The 23899-nt window shown below is 63.5% G+C and overlaps 1 protein-coding gene across 1 annotated transcript; it reads left to right on the top strand.

The window, feature by feature from the left end:
• The first annotated feature begins 7112 nt into the window (after positions 1-7112).
• Positions 7113-20286, top strand: ZNF469 (zinc finger protein 469). The gene has a single exon (XM_032284660.1). It carries the CDS (start codon positions 7232-7234, stop codon positions 19502-19504), a length of 12273 nt encoding a protein of 4090 aa, XP_032140551.1. The 5' UTR covers positions 7113-7231; the 3' UTR covers positions 19505-20286.
• The last annotated feature ends 3613 nt before the right edge of the window (positions 20287-23899 follow it).

A 23899-nucleotide genomic window follows, 5' to 3' on the forward strand; every position in this document is an offset into this window, starting at 1 on the left:
GTGGGATGAACAGCGCTCCCCAGCCCCTCCATCGCCGGCCTCCACTTTCCCCCAAAGTAATTAAGATAAATGCAGTTGATAATTTGCACCGTGTTCTTAAACGCACCCTCCGGGCCATATCTCAGATATAATTTTACCTGCAAAGGTTTATCTGAGCACTCAGGTAACAGAGAGTTTTTAAGCAAAGCGGCAGCGTTTGAAGCAAAAGGAAAGGAGAATGTTTGAAATAAATGTCAGAAGGCACCAGCGCTGCGGCCCCTGGCGGCGAGGACTGCAGGCAGAGGCCCCTGGGCTTTCTCCGTGGCTGCTCGGCTCCGCCGGGGTTTGGGGTGAGCCTGGCTGCCCGCCCGAGTTGTGAATGGGGCCGGACGGGTATGATGGGCAGACACAGTGCTCAGGACAAAGGCCGGAGCTCGGAGGCCATGGGCACAGCTGAGCTCCTCCCTGCTTCCAGCCTCGCTGTCTCGGGTGACCTGGGACAGGAGGCCCCTGCCCAGCAGCGCTGGCACACATGGCGTCTGGCTTTGTGCTTCACGCCCATCGGGGAGCGGCCAGCTGGCTGCAGGGGCTGTGCCAAGCCACAGAAGGGGGGCCAGACAGCAGGGGATGGTGCCCAGGGTGACACAGCTCGGGCAGGCTCAGCCCCGGTGGGCAGCAGAACTGACAGAGCAGACCGAGCCGATCCCTGGATGGGCCGGTGCCTCCCGGAGAGCCAGGGGAGCACAGCGTGGGAGGCAGCGTCCTGCCCCGGCTCTGCTCCTAGGCTTGCCGCGTAGCCTTGGCCAGGTTTTCTGAGCCTCGTTTTCCCCATTTGGCCTGGGAACCCAGCTGCTCTTCCCAGCCGCGTCCCATCCCATGGCACATATGTCTTCGCCCTTGTTTGGTGTCCAGGATGGGACAGGCGGGGCCCTGGGAGTGGGTGTAGACAGGGCTCAGACGTGCACAGCCTCCCTGACCCCCGGCAGCCTCCCTGAACCCCAGCAGCCTCCCACCCCCTGCGCCTGATGCCCGTGCTGGCCCCACCTCCCGAAGTACCATGTGCCCCTCAGTAGCACTCCACCCCCTCCTCAACGTTCCTCCAACAGCCAGGAATTCCCCCGATGCTGTGCCAGAGAGACCCTCACCCAAGGCTAGCCCTTCCTGAAGTCTCACATCACCAGAGCGGCCACTCAGGTCCCCCAGAAGGCCCCATGTGCCAGGGCCTTGGAGCTGGGACTGAGCCAGGCAGGGCTCAGGGGCCTGTGGGGCTCGCCCACTGCCCTCCTCTGCCAAAGGGAGGAAGGCACAGAGAGAGGTGGAGGCCAGCCTGAGGCCACACAGCACCCCGTGGCAGACCCCAACTGCAGGATCAGCTCTCAGCCATGCCATTCTTCCTTGGTGCCACGTCCAGAAAGCATGGGGGCACACGCAGGGGCCACGTGTGGGGAAAGCAGGGCGGTGCACCAGGCTGCAGCCCCACACCAGGACGAGGGGAGAAAGGGCAGCGCTCCCACCGCTCCCTGCTCACCGGGAGCCTCACACCCTCTGCTTTCCCCACGGAGGGGCCAGGAAGACAGGGAGAGCTGGTCCCTGCTGCTGGGGAAGGCAGGGGCCAGCCCTGACCACAGAGAATCAGCCAGAAGAATGAAACCCACCCCATGCTGGGGACAGCAGCAGCTGAAAGGGCTGGGGCTGCTCACAGGGAGGGGGGCAGTGGGTTGCTCAGGATGCCTGCCTGCCAGTGGGGCGTTGTGAGCTTTAACATCAGGATGTCACAGGCTCGAGGACCCATTGGATCCAACCTCTATTTACAGTAGGGGAAACTGAGGCCAGGAGCCCTAATCGGACAGGGCAGGCGAGTGTGCAGGGCTCCCAGGCCTGGTGCTTAGGGGACGGCCACCAGGATGTGGAAGGACAGGCGCCTTTTGAGAATTGCAGGATTGTGGAGACACATACCCGAAGAGTTCTCGCCACGGGCAATCCAGGAGGGCTTCCTGGAAGAGGGCTGCCATGCTTCAGAGCAAGTGTCTGTGGGGCACTCACTGTGTGCTGGTTTGTGTGCTTCCCAAGGCGGCTTGCGTTGTTCTCTTTAACCCTCTGACCACACCCAGTGAGGTCAGGACTCTGATCATGCCCATTTCACATGTGGGGAACAGGCTCAGAGAGGCTGGAAAGGGGCCTGGATCCCACAGTCAGGGAGAACCGAGTCTGAGAGTGAAGCCCAGGCGGAGCCAGCCCCAAAGCCCCCTGCATGGTGGGCCAAGAGTGAGTGGGAGTCTGGAGGGCAGGAAAGGGGCAGGGCAGCCCAAGGGAGCTTCTCAGGCAGAAGCCCCAAGAGGGGCTGGGGAGGAAGGGCCAGGGTGGGGCTGGGGGGCAATCTCCTGGCTCTTAAGGGTGGAGAGGCCATAGGTGAAACTGAGCAGGTTGAAAGAGGAGGTGAGGGGAAGAGGGTTGGGAGCAGTGGCCAGGTGTGGAGCAGAGGCGTGGGCAGGAGCCCAGGTAGGGGCACCCCTCCCCTCAGGCACTGGCAGCCCCCACACCCCTGGCCAGAGCCAGCCCAACCCGCTCTTGAGTTACCAGAGCGCTCAGCCAGTTAGAGAGGGGCCAGGTCCTGTTTCTGAGAGAACACGAGCCACTCACACTCCTCTGGGGTCTCCCTGGGGCTGGCCCTGGATCTGAGGGATAGGATCTCCCAACTTCAAAGTGGCCCGGCCTGCTGAAACCCACACCGATGGCTGGCACCAAGGGGCTTTGCCAAGAGCCTGGGCGGGGTCAGAACCTGAGGCCTGGGGCACACGCTGCCCCCAGGTCCACCCAGGTCTGAGGACTACGTCCTTTGGTGACCTTGGAGTGCCCCAGGTTGCTGCAGGCAGACATCGCCGCCGTCCTGGGACACAGGAAAGAGGGACTGGAACAGGCAAGGCCCACAGAGGCAGGGCTCCCCAGGGATGGGAAGGGCAGAGGCACAGGTGTGGAGGCGGCGGGGCGGGGCCACTCTCTGTTCAGCATGGAAGCAGTGCAGTCACAGGCATCCTGCCTTCACGTCTCAGCGCGGCTGTGTCGGCCATGGGACCTTGGACCCGCCACGTCACCTCTCTGCGCTGCAACTTCCTCATTTGCAGCCATTTCTTGACTCACTTTCTGGTCAGCCCAAGGCTGTGAATCTGTCACACCACCATGTGCCCAGTACCTGACACGGCATCCCACACACATGTGGACTCACAGATGGATGGGGGGGGTAGATGGGCGGGTGGATGGATGAATGGATGAGTAGGTAGATGAATGGGTAGAAGGGTGGATGGGTGGGTGGGTGTTAGATGGATGGATGAGTGGGTGGATAGATGGGTGGATGAATGGGTAGATAGGTGGGTGGATGGATGGGTAGATGGGGAAGTGAGTGGGTGGATGGATGAATGAATGAGTGGGTGGATAGATGGGTGAATGGATGGGCAGATGGGGGAGTGGGTGGGTGGAGGGATGAATGAATTAATGGGTGGATAGATGGGTGGATGAATGGGTGGAAGGATGGATGGGTGGGTGGGTGATGGATGGATAGATGGATGAGTAGATGAATAAATGGGTGAGGGATGGATGGATGGGTGAATGGGGAGGTGGATGGGTAAATGGGAGAATGGGTGAGTGGATGAATGAATGGGTAAGCAGGTGGATAGATGGGTGGATGAATGGGTGAGTGGGTGCATGGGTATGTGGGTGAGTAGTTGGATGGATGAGTGGGTGGGTGATGGATGGGTAGATGGATGGATGGGTGGGTGGGTAATAAATGGATGGATGAATGGGTGAGTAGCTGGATAGGTGGGTAGGTGGGTGGATGCATGGGTGGGTGATTCATGATGGATGGATGGATGGATGGGTGATGGATGAGTGGGTGATGGATGGATGGATGGGTGGATGGATGAAGATGGATGGGTAGGTGGATGGATGGATGGATAGGTAGGTGGGTGGGTGGATGAATGGATGGATAGATAAGTGGATGGGTGGATGGATGGATGGATGTATAGATGGATGGGTAGGTGGGTGGATGGACAGATGATGATTGATGGGTAGATGGATGGATGGATGGATAGATGGATGGGTGAGTGGGTGGATGGGTGGATGGATGGATAGGTAGGTGGGTGGGTGTATGGATGGATAGTTGGATGGATAGATGGATGGATAAGTGGGTGGATGGATGGATAGATGGATGGGTGGGTGGGTGGGTGATGATTGACAGGTAGATGAATGGGTAGGAGTGTGGTTGGATAGGTGGATGGATGGGTAGATGGATGGCTGAGTGGGTGGATGGGTGGGTGGATAGATGGATAGATGGATGGATGGATGGGTAAGTGGGTGGGTGGATGGGTGGGTAGCTGGATGGGTGATGATTGACGGGTGGATGAATGGGTAGGAGTGTGGATGGGTAGGAATGTGGATGGATAGGTGGATGGATAGGTGGGTGGATGGCTAGGTAGATGGATGGATGATGATTGATGGGTGCACAGATGGATAGATGGGTGGGCTGCTTGGGTGCCTGAGAGCATGGCAGCTGCCTCCCCACCTGTGTGATCTCAGTGTGCAAGGAGGAAGCTGAAATGCCTTTTAGAACTCAGTCTTAAAGTCAAACACCCCCACTTCCAGCATATTCTGTTTATTAGTGGTAAGTCGGTAAGCTCAGCCATGTTCAAGTGGAGAGAACTAGGCTCCACCTCTTGAAGGGCGGAGGGTTGAAGAATGTGTGGCTGTATTTTAAAACCATCACAGAGACTGATAATTGGACAGTCTCCCTCCAGATGTCAAACGCAGGTGCCCTTTGATGCAGCCGGATGCTCAGCATTTGCAGCACAGGCTCCATAGCCCGTGTGTGGCCTCTGCTGTCTTGTTTCTAAGGGCCGAGTGCAGGCAGTGGCCCAGTGCCCATCCAGAGAGGCCTGGGTGCTCTGCAGCCCTGGATGGAGGACAGGTGGGCAGAGTCAAAAACGTCTTCGTGGAATGTTGTGGAATTATCTACGGGAGATGTCGTTGGATGGAAAAAGTCAGGTGCAGAACCGTGCAGGCAGCGGATGATCTTGTGTTCAAGGAAGGGGGGACAGGGAGTGTGCGGTCCTGTGTGCCCGTGTCTGCACCAGGGGACTCTGAGGGAAACACCAGAAGCTCCTCTAGTTTTCCCAGCGGACTAGGGAGGGATCGTGGCAGGGGTGGGAGGGGCAGCATTCTCACCGCAACGTCGCGACACGTAATGGAGTCTCAAGCTTTGGAGCCCCGTGAATACAGCCTGCATCCATAAGGGCCTCACAAAAAGAAACCTAAGAGAACTGTCAGAGCTGCCGCTGAGGCAGCCAGCTGACCCCCAAACCCTCCAGGGTCCCCGGGCAAGCTGAGCTGCCCGCTGACCTCAGGGAGGAGCTTGCCCATCCCCCAGTGACTTTTGGTAGCTTCCTGGGGCCCTGAGGCTGCAGCTGGCTCTGCCCAGGAGCCGCTCACTCCCGCCTGGCTCCTCCTGGGGCTCATGGTCCAGAGCCAGGCACCACATCGGCCCTGACGTGCTTTCCATTTTCTTTGCAGCCAAGAAATTCTCATTCCTCAGGAAGTTGTGCGGCGTCCCAGCTGAGGGGCCCCTGACTCCCCAGGTACGTAGAGGCAGCAGCCTGCTCCCAGGCTGGCGGGAGGTGCCCTGGTCCTGAGGCCCCTTCCCCACCCGCCCAGCCTTCCTCTCCCTCTCAGGACAGTAATTGGGCCTGCCCGCTGCCTCCGGAGAGCCATCTCCTGGGGTCGCCAAGCAGGGCTTCCAGCCACAGCTCTGAGCCAGGCAGGCAGGTGTGTCCCCTGGTGTTCTTCATGGTGGCCACCCAGCCAGCCGGCCTCACGGAAGCAGACCAACTCCTGCCCTTGTTAAAAGCTACTGGGCATAGCTGTGTTCCCAGCACTCCTCACCACCGTCCAGGACTCAGTGAAAGCCACCTCCTCCAGGAAGCCTTTCTGATGTCCCATCTGGGCTGAGGTCCCCACTCTGAGACCCCTCCTACTCCATCACCTTCTGGAGGACTGTGGCTGTGGGTAGGGGGTCTGGCCCATGGGACCCGGGCTTCATGTGGGGCCTGGCTGTTGCTGTTCCTACCCCCAACAGCCTGGTCCCAGTGAGTGTCCAAGCCATGTGGGACACAGGTAAGCCCAGTGCAGAGCAGGAGATGTGCAGGGCAGGAGCCGGCCCTCCCAGGAGGACCCTGCCTACACTGGCTGAGGCCTCAAGTGGGCTCCCCACTTCTCTGTTTGTGGATTCCTCCCCCATAAATTCAGAGCGACAATCACCAAGTCACCTCTGAGCCACCATGGGCACGAGGGAGGCAGTGCAGGAAAGTGCTCGGGTGCCCGGCCTTGCTGTTGCTGATGTTGGCATCATTCATTCATTCAACAAACCTCACCCATGAGTCCTGCCTCAAGGACTCCCAGGCCTTTGTTCCGTGGCAGTGGAGCCAAGAAGAGGGAAAGGGACCCTTCTCCTGGGGTCATGGGACAGGATGCCCCTCAGTGGAGGTGGCAGAGGAGGAAGGGACCCCCAGGCCCCCCCACCCACCATGACTCTTCTTGGTGCTATGGTGTGGTGCTTGCAGGCTGGAGCCTTACCCGCCCTGCAGACCTAGGCCCAAATTGGGCAGGCCCCTCCTCCCTACTGCCTCATCCCCTGCCTCCGGCCGCCAGGCCCTCCCCATGGCAGGTGCAGGCACCCACCTGGGCCCTCCTAGACACTCTCAGGACCCTCCCTGGGGAGCACCTGCAGGTCCAGAGCTCATGCCCCGCACAGGAGGGGCCTGTCCTCTCCACAGCCCGCCAGCGGATGCTCCCTCCCTCCCTGCCTCCCTCCACTCACCCCCCGCCCCCCACCAGCCCTCTTCTGCCTGAGACAGGAAGGGTCCCTGCTCCATCTGGTGGGACTCCCTCTCCCTGCCTGCTTCTCCTAGGGGCTGAGCCGAGCATCCCTTCTAAGCTGGGAGCCTCTGTGATGCGCACACCCCGCCTCTTCTGCTTCCGGCTCGGCCACGCCTGCGTGGAAAGCCAGGAAGCCCATGGAGCTCCCTGCCCAGACAGGGCCACCCACACCTCCGCCCTGCTCACCCCTCACCTTTCCTTTCAGGCTCCACTCAGGACCATGAGCACAGCCTTCCCTGGGACCCTCCGAGGGCTGAGGATGGCTGTCCGGCCCACTCCCCAGGGCGCCCCTCGGACGGCTGCATCCTCCTAGCGCCAGGACGGAGGGGCCATGCCAGGGGAACGGCCCCGAGGAGCACCAGCCCCCACCATGACAGGAGACCTGCAGCCCTGCCACATTGCCAGCAGCCTGGGGCGCCCCTCCCAGGCCCCACTGGAGGACCACAGCCCAGCCAGCAGGACTACCAAGGGTGTCAGGGAAGTTGGCGGCCGGGCCCAGGCCATGGAGCTCCCCGAGGCCCAGCCAAGGCAGGCCAGGGATGGGGAGCCCCAGCCCCCACCCCTGAGAGGCCAGGCCCTGAGCAGCACCCCTACGAAGGGGGGCAGCCCCCAGACACCGCCGGGGAGGAGCCCCTTGCAGGCTCCCTCAAGACCGGTGGGCAAGGCAGACGGCAGCCCCCCAAAGCACTATAGTCTGAGCATCGCCGGCTCGAGAGCCAAGGCCACCCTGGACCAGATGCCTGAGAACCCACCGCTGGAGGCTGCCCAGCCCCCAGAGGTGGAGGCCCTCCGGGGCCCTGGGACGGGAGCTCCCCTCAGGCCCGGCCTCTCAAGGACTGAGGCCCAGCCCACTGCTGAAGAGCTCGGCTTCCACAGCTGCTTTCAGGAGACACGCTCCAGCTTTACCTCCATCAACTATACCTCACCAAGCGCCACACCCAGGCCCCCAGCCACAGGGCCCCCCCAGAGCAGGGGCGCCAGCCCCCTCCAGCCCAGCCCCTATCCTGAATTTCAGGCCAGTGGGGCCGACTCCTGGCCTCCCGCTGCTGAGAATAGCTTCCCAGGTGCTAATTTCGGGGCTCCCCCTGCCGAGTCAGAGCCCATTCCCACGGGCAGCAGGCCCAGCGGCAGCCCCGTGGGGGCTTCCTTCCAGTTCCCCTTCCCAGCTCTGCATGGGGCTGGTGCTAAACCCTTCCCTGCGAACATGGCCAGCCACGCATTCACCGACGGGCCCCTGGTGTTTGCCTTCCACCAGCCCCGGGGAGCGTGGCCGGAAGAGGCCATGGGCGCTGGCCCAGCCTACCCACTGCCCACCCAGTCTGCACCCTCACCCCTGCCCTGCTACCAGGGCCAGCCAGGTGGCGTCAACCCCCACAGCAACCTCAGTGGTGCCCTGTCTCCGCCTGGAGCTGCTCACTTGGCCCCGAGACCCTTCTCTGACACTTTGCACAAGAGCCTGACCAAAATCTTTCCCGAAAGACCACGTCCAGCCCAGGATGGGCTGGGGAGCCCAAGGGAGCCCCCTAGCTCCCTGCCCCAGAGGCACTTCCCAGGGCAGGCGTATGGAGCCAGCCGGGTGGACACCAGCCCAGGGCCTCTGGACACTGAGCTGGCCACCCCAGGGCCCGCACCCCCTAGGCTGCCCCAGCTGTGGGACCCCACAGCAGCCCCTTACCCCGCAGCTGCCAAGGGCCCCCTGGCTGCCACCAGGAGTGCCTTCTTCAATGGCCAGCCCAGCCCAGGCCAGCGGCTCCGCCTCTCACAGAGTGCACCCTTGCCGTGGCCCCAGGCGCTCCCGACCGCTGGGCCAAGCCCCCACGGAATGGAGATGCCGAGCCGGCTGCCTTTCCCTGCTGGGGCCCCTGAGTGGCAGGAGGACAGCCACAGAGCCCTGAGCACTGCTGGCAAGACACCGGGACCCGGGGAGAAGCTGGCAGCCATGAGAAGTGGCCCGGACGCCTCCCCCGCGCTGTTCACCTACAATGGGCTGACAGACCCCGGAGCCCAGCCCCTGTTCTTCGGGGTGGCCCAGCCCCAGGTTTCACCCCACGGCACACCCAGCCTGCCCCCACCCAGGGTGGTGGGAGCCTCCCCCAGTGAGTCCCCACTGCCATCACCGGCCACCAACACGGCCGGCAGCACCTGCTCTTCACTGTCGCCGATGTCCAGCAGTCCAGCCAACCCCAGCTCAGAGGAGAGCCAGCTCCCCGGCCCACGCGGGCCCTCCGCCTTCTTCCACCCACCCACTCATCCCCAGGAGACGGGCAGCCCCTTCCCATCCCCGGAGCCCCCCCACTCCCTCCCCACCCACTACCAGCCAGAGCCGGCCAAGGCCTTCCCTTTCCCTGCAGATGGGCTGGGAGCTGAGGGTACCTTCCAGTGCCTGGAGGAGACCCCATTCCCCCACGAGGGCCCCGAGGTGGGCCAGGGAGGGCTGCAGGGTTTCCCCCGGGCACCACCGCTCTACCCTGCCCAGCACTTCTCCCTCAGCAGCGCCAGCCTGGACCAGCTCGATGTGCTGCTGACCTGCAGGCAGTGTGACCAAAACTACAGCAGCCTGGCAGCCTTCCTGGCACACCGGCAGTTCTGCGGCCTGCTCCTGGCCAGGGCCAAGGATGGCCACCAGCGTTCCCCGGGTCCCCCTGGGCTCCCCTCGCCCACCACTGCCCCCAGAGTCCCCGCCAACGCACATCCCGGCATGCTCAACCACTCGAAGGCCTTCCTGCCGGCTGAGGATGTCCAGGCCGAGGGCAAAGACGACCCCCTGAGAACCGGCTTCTCACCCAGCCCGGCCGCCATCCCCTTCCCGCTCCCCGCCTCGGACCTGGACATGGAGGATGACGCCAAGCTGGACAGCCTCATCACCGAGGCGCTCAACGGCATGGGGTTCCACTCGGACAGCCCCGAGATCGACAGCAGCTTCATCGACGTCTTCGCAGACGAGGAGCCTTCCGGCCCTAGAGGTCCCAGCACTGGACAGCCCCCTAAGACGAAGGCAGAGGTGACTCCGGAGAACAAAGCGCCACCCCCACTCCCAGCAGCCACACGAGACCCCCAAGCTCCCCGCCCTGGGGACAGAGGCTGCCCAGCCCGAGGCAGGCCCAAAACGCGTTCCCTGGGTCTGGCCCCCACGGAGGTGGACAAGCCCAGCCAGGGCAGGCAGCAGAGGAGAGGGAAGCAGTTGAAGCTGTTCCAGAAGGATCTGGACACCAGAGCAGCCGAGGGGCTGGGTGGGGGTGGCAGAGCCGCCCTGAGGCCCAGGAGGAGGAAGGGCAGTCGTGGGCAGCGGCCCCCACCCTGTCCCCGGGACCTTAGAACTCAGGCCCCCGAGAGCCATGTAGACCCCACCCCCGAGGGCCAGAGAGCCGCCACCCTCCCTGAGGAGACCAGGACCTCCCCACGCCTCCGACTGCCCCCCAGGAAGGACTGCAGGAGGAGGAAGGCTCGGGACGGCGCTTGGGGCAAGGACCTCATCCTGAAGATAGTGCAGCAGAAGAACAAGCACTACCAGCGGCTGGGGCGGCAGGTGGGCAGGCGGGGGTCCCTGGCGGCCGAGAGGCCCCAGCCCCGTGCCAAGGACCGCAGGCTCCAGGAGTACGACTACGCCTCTGAGTCCGAGGAGGACCAGCCTCCTCCGCGGCGGGGTCCTGGCTTCAGAGGCCGGAGGTCCCGAGGTGAGAAGAGGAAGGAAGTGGACTTGACCCAGGGTCCCAGAAAGGATGGAGAGCAGCAGAAGCACAGGAAGGCAGTGAGGCAGGAAGCCGGCGGGGACAGAGCCCCCCACAACCCCGAGGAGCCAGGCAGGCCTTGCCCAGACCCCAGCAGGAGCTCCGAGGCCCACGGCCCACCACAAAGCCTGGAGGCAGGAGCGGCTTCCAGGGAGAGAGGCCCCAAGTGTGCTGATGACCCCTCACTGGCCCCCAAGGATCCCCTGCAGGTCCCCACCAACACCCAGAGCCCCGAGGAAAACCACCCACCACTGGACTTCCCCCAGGAGGGCAAGGAGCCTGAAATTGTCAAAGGGTCACCCGTGGACATCACAGAACTCACAGGGGTTTTGAGTTCTTCTCCAGCCAGCTGTGTGGAAGGAAGCCCCAGTCTCCTGATTCCAGAGCAGCCGCAGCCCAGCAGACAGGACATGGGCAGCCCCAAGCTATCGGGAAGCCTCTCCAACATGGCACCCCACACCACTGTGGCGCCCCACAGGAGTGCACCAGCGCCAGGCCTGGGCAGCCTGCTGGATGGCCCTGGGTGCACAAAGGCCCCCATCTCCTGCAACAGAGAGGAACCCCCTGCCCACCATCCTGCAGAATTTCTGGCACCCATGGCTAACCCCTCGAGTACTGCCTGCCCCAAACCCGGCATTCTGTCTTCAAAGATCTCCGGTTTTGGCTGTGAACCTGCTGGTTTTAATGGAGACCCCGTGGGGGTTCCAGTTGCCACAAAGGGGCCTCAGCCCTACGGCAGCCCCCACAGTGAGTTGTTCCTTGGACCTAAAGACCTGGCTGGCTGTTTCCTGGAAGACCTGCACCCCAAGCCCCCAGCCATGGACACCCCACCGACCAGCAGCTCCTGCCTTTGCCAGGACGGTGAGGATGCTGGCCCCCTCGAGCCACTGCTGCCCAAGAGCCTCCCCGGCATGGCCGGGACAGACCCAGGCAGAGCCACATCGCCACTGACCTTGGAGTCCACGTCCCTTTTTCCAGGACTGCCGCTGGGCAGATTCGACCCACCCCTCTACAGCAGCGTGTCTACAGACAGGGACCCCCAGGTGCCGTTCACATGTGCTCACCCTACCCAGAAGCAGCCCCCATCAGACCCACCGTTCTCCTCTTTTTTGCTGCTTGAAGAAGTACCCCCGATGCTGCCCGACCATTTTCCTGATCCCTCAGGGGGAAAGGTGCTCAGTAAGACGTGTCCCCCTGAACAGACAGCAGCCCCCGGAGCCCCAGTTTTGCCTGGAAAGGGTAGTGGATGTAGCGTTGCTCGTATGAGCCACCTGTCCGAGGACGAACTGGAGATCCAGAAATTGGTCACCGAATTAGAAAGTCAACTGCAAAGGAGCAAAGACACACCTGGGCCCCCAAGGGAGCTCGGAGAACCTGAGTCTGGGGGCAGGGTGGAGCCAGGCACGGGCATGGGCACAGAGGCACCCTCCCTGCTGCCCACCTGCCAGGCCACCATGCCCCACAAGGACACACTCTCAGTCACTGCAGAATCCACTGCACCTCAGGAGGGTGCAGGACCCGCTGTGGCCACCATGGAAGGGATTCAGCAAAGGCCCACAGCGACATGGCCCTGCCCAGCTTCCTTCCACCCAGGAAACTCAGCCCCCATCTCCTGCGCCCAAGAAGACCTGGTTTCTGGGTCTCCTTTCAGCCCCACGGGAGCCAGCCTCCATTTTCAGCTGGTGCAGAAAGCTGGGGTCTCCAAGACTGGACTCCACCGGGCAGAAGGGGACAGCGGGGCTCCCCAAGATGTCTGCTTGCCTGGAGGGGACATTGGGGCCCCCCAAGATGTCTGCTTGCCTGGAGGGGACATTGGGGCCCCCCAAGATGTCTGCTTGCCTGGAGGGGACATTGGGGCCCCCCAAGATGTCTCCTTGCCTGAAGGGGACAGTGGGGCCCCCCAAGATGTCTGCTTGCCTGGAGGGGACAGTGGGGCCCCCCAAGATGTCTGCTTGCCTGGAGGGGACAGTGGGGCCCCCCAAGATGTCTCCTTGCCTGAAGGGGACAGTGGGGCCCCCCAAGATGTCTGCTTGCCTAGAGAGGACAACGGGGCCCCCCAAGATGTCTGCTTGCCTGGAGGGGACAGTGGGGCCCCCCAAGATGTCTGCTTGCCTAGAGAGGACAACGGGGCCCCCCAAGATGTCTGCTTGCCTGGAGGGGACAGTGGGGCCTCCCAAGATGTCTGCTTGCCTGAAGGGGACAGTGGGGCCCCCCAAGATGTCTGCTTGCCTGAGCCCAGCAAGCAGCCAGGGCCACCACTGGATGCCAGGAGTTTAGCAAGCCCTGGCCAGGAGCTTTCATTTCCTAAAAATAAGGAGGTCACCAGCTCACAAGAAAGTGAGGACACCCTGCGGCCGCTTCCCTGTGAAAAGAGAGGATGGCTTTTCCCAGGACCCTGCACCGCAGATGGGCCCCGCCCAGAGGCCCCCACTCTGGAAGCCTTCAGCAGCCCTGCAGTCCACCTGGCCCCTGACTTGGCATTTCAGGGTGACGGGGCCCCACTGCTAGACGCCACCTGGCCTTTTGGTGCCCGTCAGAGCCATGCTGCCCAGGGACATTCTGCAGGCAGAGCAGGCGGGCGCCTCTACCCCGCATCAGGGAGGCCTGGCGTTGAGGGTAATGAGTTTGCACCAGCGGGGGCGTCCTCGATGAGCACCCCCCGGGGCGGAGGGGCTTGGTTTGTCTCTGAGCCAAGTCCCGCCTGTGTGTCTGACACAGGTCCCAGCAGGAGGTCCCAGGACCCAGCCTCAAGCCCCCTACGTCAGCTCTCGATCCTGGGGCCCGGAGCAGCTGAGAGTAAAGATGGCACCCCAGCCTTGCAAGAGCCAGCACCTGCTGCCCAGAGCCCTCCGCGAGGGAACCCCTCAGATCTGGAAGGGGGCACTGTGAAAGGAGGGAAGGTGGCCTGTGGCCCCGCCCTGGGCCCTCTGGAGGGCGTGGAGGTGACGACTGTCCCTGCAGTGGCCAGGCAGCAGCTGGGGCTGGAGGCAGATGGCCAAGCTGAGAAAACCCAGGTCCAAGGCAGAGCCAGCCGGCTTCAGCCAGTGAACGGAGGGGGCCCAGGGGGGGCAGGTAACCTCTCCTCCGTCAATGCCAGTCCCAAAACAGCACTGGCCAGGCCTGCCACGGGTGCAGTCCTGCTAGAGAAATGCGAGGGAGTTAGGGCAGCCATGAGCCTTCAGGGCGAGGCCCCGCATCCTCCAAGCCTCCCGTCCCCAGATAGGGAGTCCCTGGCGCTAGCCTTGACCCACACCCAAAATGCACCTGAGGGCTGCGCTCTACAGAGGGCATCCTGCCTGGGCCTGAACAAGCCATTGCTGGCCACGGGGGATAGTCCAGCACCCTCCATTGGGGACCTAGCCGCCTGCGCCCCCTCACCCTCTCCTTCAGCCACCCCTATGCCCTGCAGCCTCGGGCCCCTGCCCCATGAAGACCCCCCCACCTCTCCCTCCAGTACCACCAGAGCCCAAGGTGGGCTGAGGAGGCAGCTGCCAGCATCTCCATCCTGCAGGGACCCTTCCAGCCCCCAGCACCCACTGGCCTATTCTCCTACCCAGGCGCCTCTGGAAGAGGCAGATGCTATCCCAGCCCACACAGATACTGGGGCTGGGGATCCCCCGGTGGCTCCCCCACCTTTGACCACAAGCCCGTGTGATCCTAAGGGAGCCCTGGCTCACTGCATCCTCCAGGGGGAGGGCAGCCTCCTGGAAGAGCCTTCCTCCCGACGTCCTGGCTCAGTCAGTGCCGTAGCCTACACTCACGGCAGGGGCAGCCCTGAAGACAGCACTTTAAGAATTCCAGAGGATTCCAGAAAAGAGATGCTGTGGGAGTCTCCTGGCCGAGCCACCTCTCCTCCCCTGGCAGGGGCTGTTTCCCCCACCATGGCCCTGAGGGCTGCTGACCTGTCCAGCACTCTCACCAAAGATGCGCCACAGGCAGGCAGAGGACCCCCAGGGCTGGAACCCCAAAGCAGGGGAACCCCATCCCACACCAATCCTGACAGGATACCCAGAGGCCACTCATATTCACCAAGCAATGCTGCCCTCCTCGGCCATAGGGAAGCCCACGCTGTCACAGCTGTGCCCACTGAGTCTCCCATACCACCGGGTGCAGGGACGGACTTCCCCACCTGCCTGGAAGGTGAGGCAGGGACCAGCAGCAAGGGGCCGGAGCACCCAGGGACCTCTGAGGCTGGGCACTCTGGTGCTACCAAAGTGCCCAGCATCACCTGCCCTTCCGCAGGGCTCTGCTTGGGCGTAACCACAGCTCCAAGCAGCACAGCAAGTGACTTCCAGTCTGACTCCCCCAAAAGCCACAGAAATGCCTCCCACCAGACTTCTCAGGGGGACACCCTCCGTCCCCAAGACCTCAAACAGGGGCCTCGTGGCTATAAAAAGAAGCCAGTGTCTACAGAGAACGGCCAGGCTGCACTCGGGCCTGTGACCTGTGAGATCTGCACAGCTTCCTTCCGCTCCCGGCCGGGCCTGAGCCGGCACAAGGCCAGAAAGCACCGGCCACGCCCGGGAGCACCCCCACAGCCGAGCCCAGCGGCCCTGCCTGCTCAGCAGCCTCCGGGGTCCCCAACCCAAAAGTGCCAGCCCCCCAGAAAGAAGAGCCACAAGGCACCTGGGAAGGAGAGACCAAGCCACGTCACCCGGGGCTTGAAGGAGGTTCTCAGGACACCCGGCTCCGCACCCAGCCAGCAGCAGCACCCCCCAAGCCCTGCTGAAAACGGGGTGGATGTGAAGGCTCCAGCCTCCAAGCCAAGACCAGACCAGGTCGGGGAAGATGAGCTCCATCCCAAACAGGCAGAGAAAAGAGAAGGCCGGAGGCGACACAGAGAGCCCACGATGGACTCCGCCAGCCACTCCAAGGGGAAGTCAAGTGAGAAAGCAGGAAAGCTGAGAGGGAGAAGGCTCCGGGAGGGCAGCGCTCCTCCAGTCTCTCCGGAAGAGAGTTCAGATGGGCGCGGCCCCAGACCAGCCTCCGCCACGGCCAGCTCCACGGCCCCCCCTAGCCACTGCCTCCCTGTGGAAGGACGGCCTGAGGCTGACAAGGAACAGCCACCTCGCTGGACCACGCCTGGGCCTAGGGTGATGGAGGGTGCTGCGGGGACTGACCTGGAGGCTCTGTGTGCAGTGGAGACTGGGACCCAGAAGCTACCTGGAGATCAGCTGCTGCGTCCAGGGAGGATGGACGGTGCAGCTCTCGGGGAACAGCCAGTTGGGCAGAAGGGAGCCTTGGCGAGGGGGCTCCGGAGACCGAGAGAGACCAAGGCATTGGGTGTTTGCCAAGAGTCTGGGAGCACACCGGCGGACGACAGCAGTGGGGCCCACAGCGGGTCTGAGGAAGGCGTCTGGGAGGAGCTCGCGAGCCCCTTGGGTGCCCTGGGTTTTCCCAAGACTTCCAGCTCTCCAGTGGACAGCACCACCAGCGGCTGCCTCCAGGGCCTCCCGGAGAACCCAGACACCAAGGGTGGAGTCCAGGGGCCTGAGGGCCCCACTCCTAAAGCCCCCGGCTCCAGTGCGGAGGATCCTCCAAGCTTGTTTGATGACGAGGTCTCCTTCTCCCAGCTCTTCCCCACCGGCGGCCGCTTGACCCGAAAGAGGAACCCGAGGGTCTATGGGAAGCGCTGTGAGAAGGCAGAGCCCCAGCTGCCTACCCAGCCCAGCGTGGAGGAGGGCCCCACACTCGGCCCAGCCTGCCTCCCCACGGACCTCAGCGACTCCGGCTCCCTCTGCCTCTGCCATGAGGCTCCGTGGGAGGACGAGGACCCCACAGGCCTGCCTGAGTCCTTCCTCCTGGATGGGTTGCTCAGCAACAGGGTGCCTGGCATCGACCCCTGGGCCCCCAGCCTCAGCCTGTGGGCCCTGGAGCCTGGTGAGGAAGCCAGTGCAGAGAAGCTGCCTTCCCATTGCCCTGAGGACGATCAGCCCGAGGCCATTCCCGAGCTGCACATGGTCCCGGCAGCTTGGCGAGGACTAGAGCTGCCGGTCCCTGACAATGACGCCTCCTCTTCTCTTGGAGACGTGAGCCCTGAGCCCCCCAGCCTGGAGAGAGAACGCTATGACAGTGGGCTGCCCGGGAATGCCCACCTGCTGCCGCTCCAGGCCGCGGACTTGGAGACACTGAGCTCCGAGTTTGAGATGCGAGACCTGTGCTTTCTGGGACCCTTTGAAGACCCCACACGTCTCCCAACCGCCAGCTTCTTAGACTTCGAGGCCACGGCGAGCTCCCGGGGGCCACAGAACGGAAGGACGGAGGCGGCCACGGGGGCGGGGAGGGTCCAAGGCCGAGGGCGGCTGACCAAGGGCAAGCGGGCCTCCTACAAGTGCCGGGTGTGCTTCCAGCGCTTTCGCAGCCTGGGCGAGCTGGATCTGCACAAGCTGGCCCACACGCCCGCGCCACCGCCCACCTGCTACATGTGCGTGGAGCGCAGGTTCGGCTCGCGGGAGCTGCTGCGGGGGCACCTGCAAGAGAGACACGCACAGAGCAAGGCGGGTCCCTGGGCCTGTGGCATGTGCCTGAAGGAGGTGGCCGACATCTGGATGTACAATGAGCACCTGCGGGAGCATGCCGCCCGGTTCGCCCGCAAGGGGCAGGCGCGGAGGTCTCTGGGGGACCTGCCCAGGGGCCTGCAGTGCGGCAGCGCCATTGCCCAGCTCCTGAGCGGCATCATGGAACCCACCCCCAAACCTCACAGGGACAAGCACTCCGTTGGCAAGGCAAGTGGGAGCCCGGGAGACTCCTCGGGGCCGGAGGGAGAGGCCGGGAAAGACAGCAGGAGCGAGAGGGCGAAACCCGGCTGGCGCAGCACCCCCAGCCACCCAGACAGGGCCATGACACCAGACAGCGTCTGTCCCAAAGCCCTGGCCAACCCGGGCAGCCCTGCAGCCTGCGAGAAGCCCGCTCCAGCCTGCAGCTCGGCCCTGCTCCCGGGTCCCGCCAAGACGACCCCCATCCTGTCCCCAGACTCCTGGACCGGCGGGGAGCCCCTCCTGCAGGCCGTCCCAGTGCACGAGGCCTGCAAGGACCCCTCCCGCGACTGCCACCACTGCGGGAAGCGCTTCCCCAAGCCGTTCAAGCTGCAGCGCCACCTGGCGGTGCACAGCCCACAGCGCGTCTTCCTGTGTCCCCGGTGCCCCCGGGTCTACTCCGAGCACGGGGAGCTGCTGGTGCACCTGGGCGGGGTGCACGGGCTGCAGGAGCCGCTGGAGCTGCAGCACACACCACTCTACGCCTGCGAGCTCTGCGCCACGGTCATGCACATCATCAAGAAGTCCTTCGCCTGCAGCTCCTGCAACTACACCTTTGCCAAGAAGGAGCAGTTTGACCGCCACATGGACAAGCACCCCCGGAGAGGGCAGCAGCCCTTCACGTTCCGTGGTGTGCGGAGGCCGGGAGCTCCAGGGCAGAAGTCCCGGGCCCTCGAGGGCACACTGCCCAGCAAACGGCGCAGGGTGGCCATGCCCGGCAGTGCCCCCGGGCCTGAGGAGGACAGCCCCACCCTGAGCGAGGGGTCCCTCCCAGCCCTGCTCCAGCTCTGCCCGGAGGTGGCTCCCAACACCATCAAGGGATGGCCCGAGACCCTAGAGAGGCCTGCAGACCCTGGGACCCTCCCGATCAGGGGTTGCGATCGGCCATCTGACCACCAGGAGGGTCCCCCGCCGTCTCTGTCTCCCTACCCAGCTGCCTTGGCTGAGGGCAGAGGGGACTGCGAGCGGGACAGAGCCCTAGAGAGGCCAGAGGATGAGGCTTCCGCAAGCAGCCCTGGGACTCTTCTCCAGCAAGCGCTTCCACTGGGGGCATCTGTGCCACGGCCGGGAGCCAGAGACCAAGATGCAGAGGGAAAGAGGGCTCCCCTCCTGTTCTCAGGGAAACGCAGGGCCCCAGCTGCCCGAGGCAGAGGTGTCCCTGACCATTTCCAGCAAGATCCTGCCCTGCTTACAAAACAGAAGCAGGTGTCCTCAAGCCACCTGGCGTCTGAGGGGGGCCCTGGAGGCCCCTTCCACAAGGGCAGTGCCACCAAGCCTGGGGGCTGTCAGAGCTCATCAATGGACAGGTCGGCAGCATCCACCCCCAACAAAGCGCCCAAGTTCCCAGTGCATCCAAGGAAGGTGGTGGGGAGCCTGGCACCCGGAGAGCTGGCCCATGGCACAGAGAACGGGATGAAGCCCGACACCCCCAAAGCCAAACCAGGCCCCAGCCCCCAGGGCAGTGGAAGCCCTCGGCCTGGCACCAAGACAGGCGGTGGCAGCCAGCCCCAGCCAGCCAGTGGGCAGCTCCAGAGTGAGACAGCCACTACCCCAGCCAAGCCTAGCTTCCCCAGCCAGAGCCCTGCACCAGACAGGCTCCTGCCTCGAGCGCAGGCCAAGAGCTGCACGAAGGGGGCAAGGGAAGCTGGTGAGCAGGGGACCCACGGGAGCCCAGGTCCCAATGAGAAGGGAGAAAGCAGCATGAAGAGGAAAAAGAGCCAGGCCCCGGGAGCAGCCAGGACTGAGAGTGTGGGGAGCTTCGGGAGAGCCCCCTCGGCCCCTGACAAGCCTCCCCGGACCCCTCGGAAGCAGGCAGCTCCCAGCCGTGTGCTCCCGGCCAAGCCCAAGCTCAACAGCCAGAAGAAACCCAGGCCACCGCCCTCAGATCAGCAGAAGGCAGAGCCGGGCCACGTGCACAGAAAGGACAGACTGGGCAAGGCCTTCCCCCAAAGGCGACCCCCACTCAGGCCCCCCAAGAGAGGCAGAGCTGTCCACGGTGCTGAACCTGCAGAGCCACACACCCGCCGGACCGCCGAGGCCCAGAGTGACCTCCTTAGCCAGCTCTTCGGGCAGAGACTAACTGGATTCAAAATCCCTTTAAAGAAAGATGTTTCTGAGTAATTTATAGGAGCAAGAGCCTGGGAGCAGAGCTGGGGGCGGCCAGCTCCAGCTCCCTGAGACGGTTCACTCTGTGGCCACTTGACTTCTTGTGCCCTGATGTCAGAGCTGAGGTTGTGACACTTTGAACAGGGCCCAGGGTGGCCCTTTCTTGCTGGAAGGCTGCGGGTAAAAGATGGGGCCACTGCAGCCCCTTTGAGACCACACAGCTGCTTTCTTGGTACCAAGTACTTGAAGAGACAGCACCTTATCCCCCCCACCCACAGCCTTGTGCCCTGTTGGCAAGGCACCGACGCCATAGAAGCCAATATTTGGAGATTTGCACAGCCTCCCATTCCCCATACGAAGCAGGGAAGTAAGTCGAGGCAGCCATGGGATGATGGCAGGTTCCCTCTTAGTCTTGCTGCTGCTGCTGGAGTTCCAAAGTGACCTAAGAAACCACGTAGGGGAAGGCAGCGCTCACCACTTAGAAGAGCTGCTTCTGAGCCGCCTGGTCCCCCAAGAGCACAACAGGCCTCCTCCCTCTGACCACAGGCTCGTGCCAGCCTCTGCTTGTGCTGCCACAGAAAAGCCCATCTCTAGCGCACCTTGACCCCGGGAACCAGGTTACCATGTGGAACCGGGAAGAAACAGCACCTGTGCCAGCTCCCATGGGTCCTCCCGGTCCCCCCCCCCAGCCTCCATGGCCGCCTCCTGGAGCCCACCTGCTGTACGGAGCTCTGGGCTCTGCCTATCTGCAATGTTACTCTGAAGTTTCTGGTGCTATTTTGGTGTTGTAATGTGAATACAGGCTTCCTTGATTTTTTTTAATGAGGGGATCGGGTGAGACAGACGGGGTCAGAGAGGTGGCACCACGGCTGTGTGGAGGGCACGGGCACCCACGTGCGGCACTCTCCCTGCCTCCCCTGCCAGGCTGTGAACCCTAGTTCTGTGTGGCCAGACGGGGATGCTCAGGGCTGGGGTTGCAGAGGCGCTGCCCAGCCAGGGAGGCCTCGGACGAGGACCCGGCCCAGGCCCAGGACGCACGTGTCCACTCACAGAGCCAGCTGTGTCTGTGAAGGTGGGTAGAAGGGCGGGAGAGCTTCCTTCTCTCCGTAAGTGTCTTGAAGACTTATGGTTTGTTTTGCTCTGTTTAGTTTTTATCTTGGGTGCAATGTGTATGTCAAAAGTTTTTATTCTGATATTTGAAAGAGACCAAATCAGGCCCAGCTGGCCTCTCTGGAAGGTGCTGTGGGCCATTCACAACGCCTCCCGCCTCTGGAGTGTCGTAAAGCAGGCACGGAGGGGCCCTGAGTTTGTACTGTAAATGTCATAGTGATTTGTCTTTTCAAATATATTCCCACTATTTTCGCAGAAAACCTCCCAGCTGTGTGACGTCTGTCCTCCCGCCGGCCCCCACCTCACCTGCACCTCCCTGAGCCTCAGAATGTGGCTCCCAGGGTGTCTGTGCCACGGTCACTCTCGGGCCACTGAGGGCCATGGCCGTGTCCTAAGAACACCTCTTCAGCAGGTGGGCGGGGGGGGGTGGCCCAGGCTCTCCAGAAAGGGGCAAGCCCACCCCTGCCATCCTCATTGAGGACCCCCCCACACCCCCCAGGAGGAACAGAGGTGAGGCTGAGGAGCCCTGGCGCCCCTCCCCCATGTCAGAAGCATCATGAGGGGCCCAGGGAGCAACGGGGCTGGCCTTATCCACAGAGGAGGCAGGGCTGAGGGAGGGTGAGCATGGGGACCTGGGCTCTGCCACCCTCGGGCCTCCCCCCAGGCACCCGTCTGGTGTGAGTTTCCAGCCTTCACGCACCGAGACGTGGCCCTCCCAGGCTGGGGAGCCAGGCCCCCTCACCTACACAGACACACAGCCTTGTCCCCTCCTCCCCCACGCTCTGGTCTGTGCAGGTGTCCACGTGCCCCTGCCTCAGCCTGCTCCTTCCTGTGCCCTTCCAAGCTTCTCCTGAGACTGTCTTCTGGAATGTTCTCGTGCCTGCCGCTGACCACCACAGCACCCTCTTGTCTTCTTGGCCGCTGGACTTCCTCAGCTTTCACCCCTCCCCCAGGTGGGCTCTGGGCCTCTCCTGCCTTCCGCTTGTGGCTGGTGGAACTCACACCGCGAGGGCATCTGCAAAGGGGCTCGGTGTGGGGACGGAAGTGCCTGACGTCGAAGCCAGTGTCTCAGGGTGGATGTCAGACACCGTCACGCCCGCCCACTGTGCGAGGATCCTAGCCCTGGGAAGCCAGTGGACGCAGCCCCCAAGCAGGGCCTTCCGAACAGGTGGCGACTGGCTAAGGACTGCGCCTCGTGGGTGAGCAGGGGGCTCCGTCTCTAATGAGGAGGCGTAGATGGGGGTTGAGAGGAGGGCGTGGGAAGGGCCTTGCGCACTGGGCTCAGTTGGTGTTCGGACCGTGGTGGGTTGCAGGGCAGCCTGTCTGGCTTTGGTGCGTCAGAGTCCCATGTACTTCATGGGTGGGGACCTCCAGGTCCCACCAGGTCCTCTGTCCGGGACTCTCGCTTCCCTCAACAGAGCGTGTCTCAGGCAGAGCCCCAGCCGGCAGGATCCAGAGCACCCTACTAAGGTCAGTGGCTCTGGGACAGGCTGGGCACACGCTCCCACCAGCGTCAGGTGCCGATGTTGGAGGGCTGCTGCTCCCAGCCATCTGAGGCCCTGCTAGGGGACTGTCAGGAGGGAGCTGTCCCTGTTCACATACCCCTCCTCCGGTGAGTCTTGAGACCACCCCGTGGCTGGAGATCCACGAGTGGATGCCCACCCCCCGCCTGGCCACCAGGTGGCAGCATTCGCCCGGCCAGGGGACCTGGCCTCCACCTGGGCAGGGTAGCTGCCTGCAGCCTCCAGAGGCACTGCATGTGCCAGCCCCACACCCACCTGCCAGCCCCACACCCACCCGACCTGCAAGTCGCCCAAAGGCACACCCGGGACCGCCACACACTAAAGGGGACAGACAGGGAGGGAGCCCCAGACTGCACGTGTACACACAGCACAGCCTCACCTATGCGGGCATCGGGGCGCTCAGACTCGTGCCCACATGCACACATGCCTGCTCAGCCCCGGGTGCACTCAGGCCCCTGCTGGTCCACTCACAAGGCCCCAGGAGGTAGTGCTGTGGATGTCCCTGCAGGCTTCCCTGAAGGACAGGTGTTTGAGCTGAGAGCGGAGGAACCCTGGGCATGAGCTGTGTGGGTCCCAAGGGGACCCCTGCAGACAGAGTGGACACTGAGGCCCAGCCCCAGGCACAGTCAGGGTCGCCATCCACACCAACCTTCCCAACATGGGGACAGTCAGGTCACCGTCCACACCAACCCTCCTGACCCAGGGACCCTGTCTCTCCCACCCCGGATTCTGAGTCCCAGTTTGTCCCAAGGTTCCAGAGACCCTCTGTGGCCAGCACCCACGATGAGCTGCGTGGAGCAGCAGGGTGGGCGGGAGGCCATGGGTGTGCAGAGCTCCCACAGAGCCACTGCTAGATCCCGAGGCCTGCCCCCGAAGCTGCTGGGTAAGTGGGATCAGGAGAGAAGGGGGTGCCCTGGGCCAGGCCGAGGAGACAGAATGGGTGGGCAGGTGTGGAGGAGACGCAGGCAGCCTTGGAGGAGATGCAGGCAGGGAAGCACGTGCCAGGTACCCCTAGGTCTCAGCCTGTGGGGCGAGGAAGCGGAGGATGGGGGATCCCAGTGGTGAGCGGCAGGCCCAGCTCCATCCCCCGCACCCCGCCACACAGAGAGGAGGTGGGCAGGGCAGGGTCAGAGGTGCACCCTCCTCAGGGAACAGACGCAGGAACGGTTTACTGGGAAACTCATTATTTAAAGCAGGCTCTCCTACACCTTGGAGCCCCTGATTTCCTGGGAAAATGTGTGGATGGGGCAGTGGGGAGATGGGGATGGAGAGGACCGGCCTGGGGACGCAGCTGTGTCCTGGGGACTCGGGGGCAGCCGATGCCAGGATTCCCTGAAGCACCCCATGAGGTGATGGGACTTGGAGGCCCTGGAGCCCATGGGGAGCTCAGTCCTGCCATGTCCTCTGTCCCGTGGGCAGCTCAGTCCTGCCGTGTCCTCTGTCCCGTGGGCAGCTCAGTCCTGCGTGTCCTCTGTCCCGTGGGCAGCTCAGTCCTGCCGTGTCCTCTGTCCCGTGGGCAGCTCAGTCCTGCCGTGTCCTCTGTCCCGTGGGCAGCTCAGTCCTGCCGTGTCCTCTGTCCCGTGGGCAGCTCAGTCCTGCGTGTCCTCTGTCCTGTGGGGAGCTCAGTCCTGCATGTCGTCTGTCCCGTGGGGAGCTCAGCCCTGCCATGTCCTCTGTCCTATGGGGAGCTCAGTCCTGCATGTCCTCTGTCCCATGGGGAACTCAGCCCTGCCATGTCCTCTGTCCCGTGCCACATATGGGCCACAGAGATGCAGCT

This window comes from Sapajus apella, unplaced genomic scaffold (assembly GCF_009761245.1).
Source record: "Sapajus apella isolate SASKATOON/1434 unplaced genomic scaffold, GSC_monkey_1.0 scaffold15, whole genome shotgun sequence".
NCBI classification, from domain to species: domain Eukaryota; kingdom Metazoa; phylum Chordata; class Mammalia; order Primates; family Cebidae; genus Sapajus; species Sapajus apella.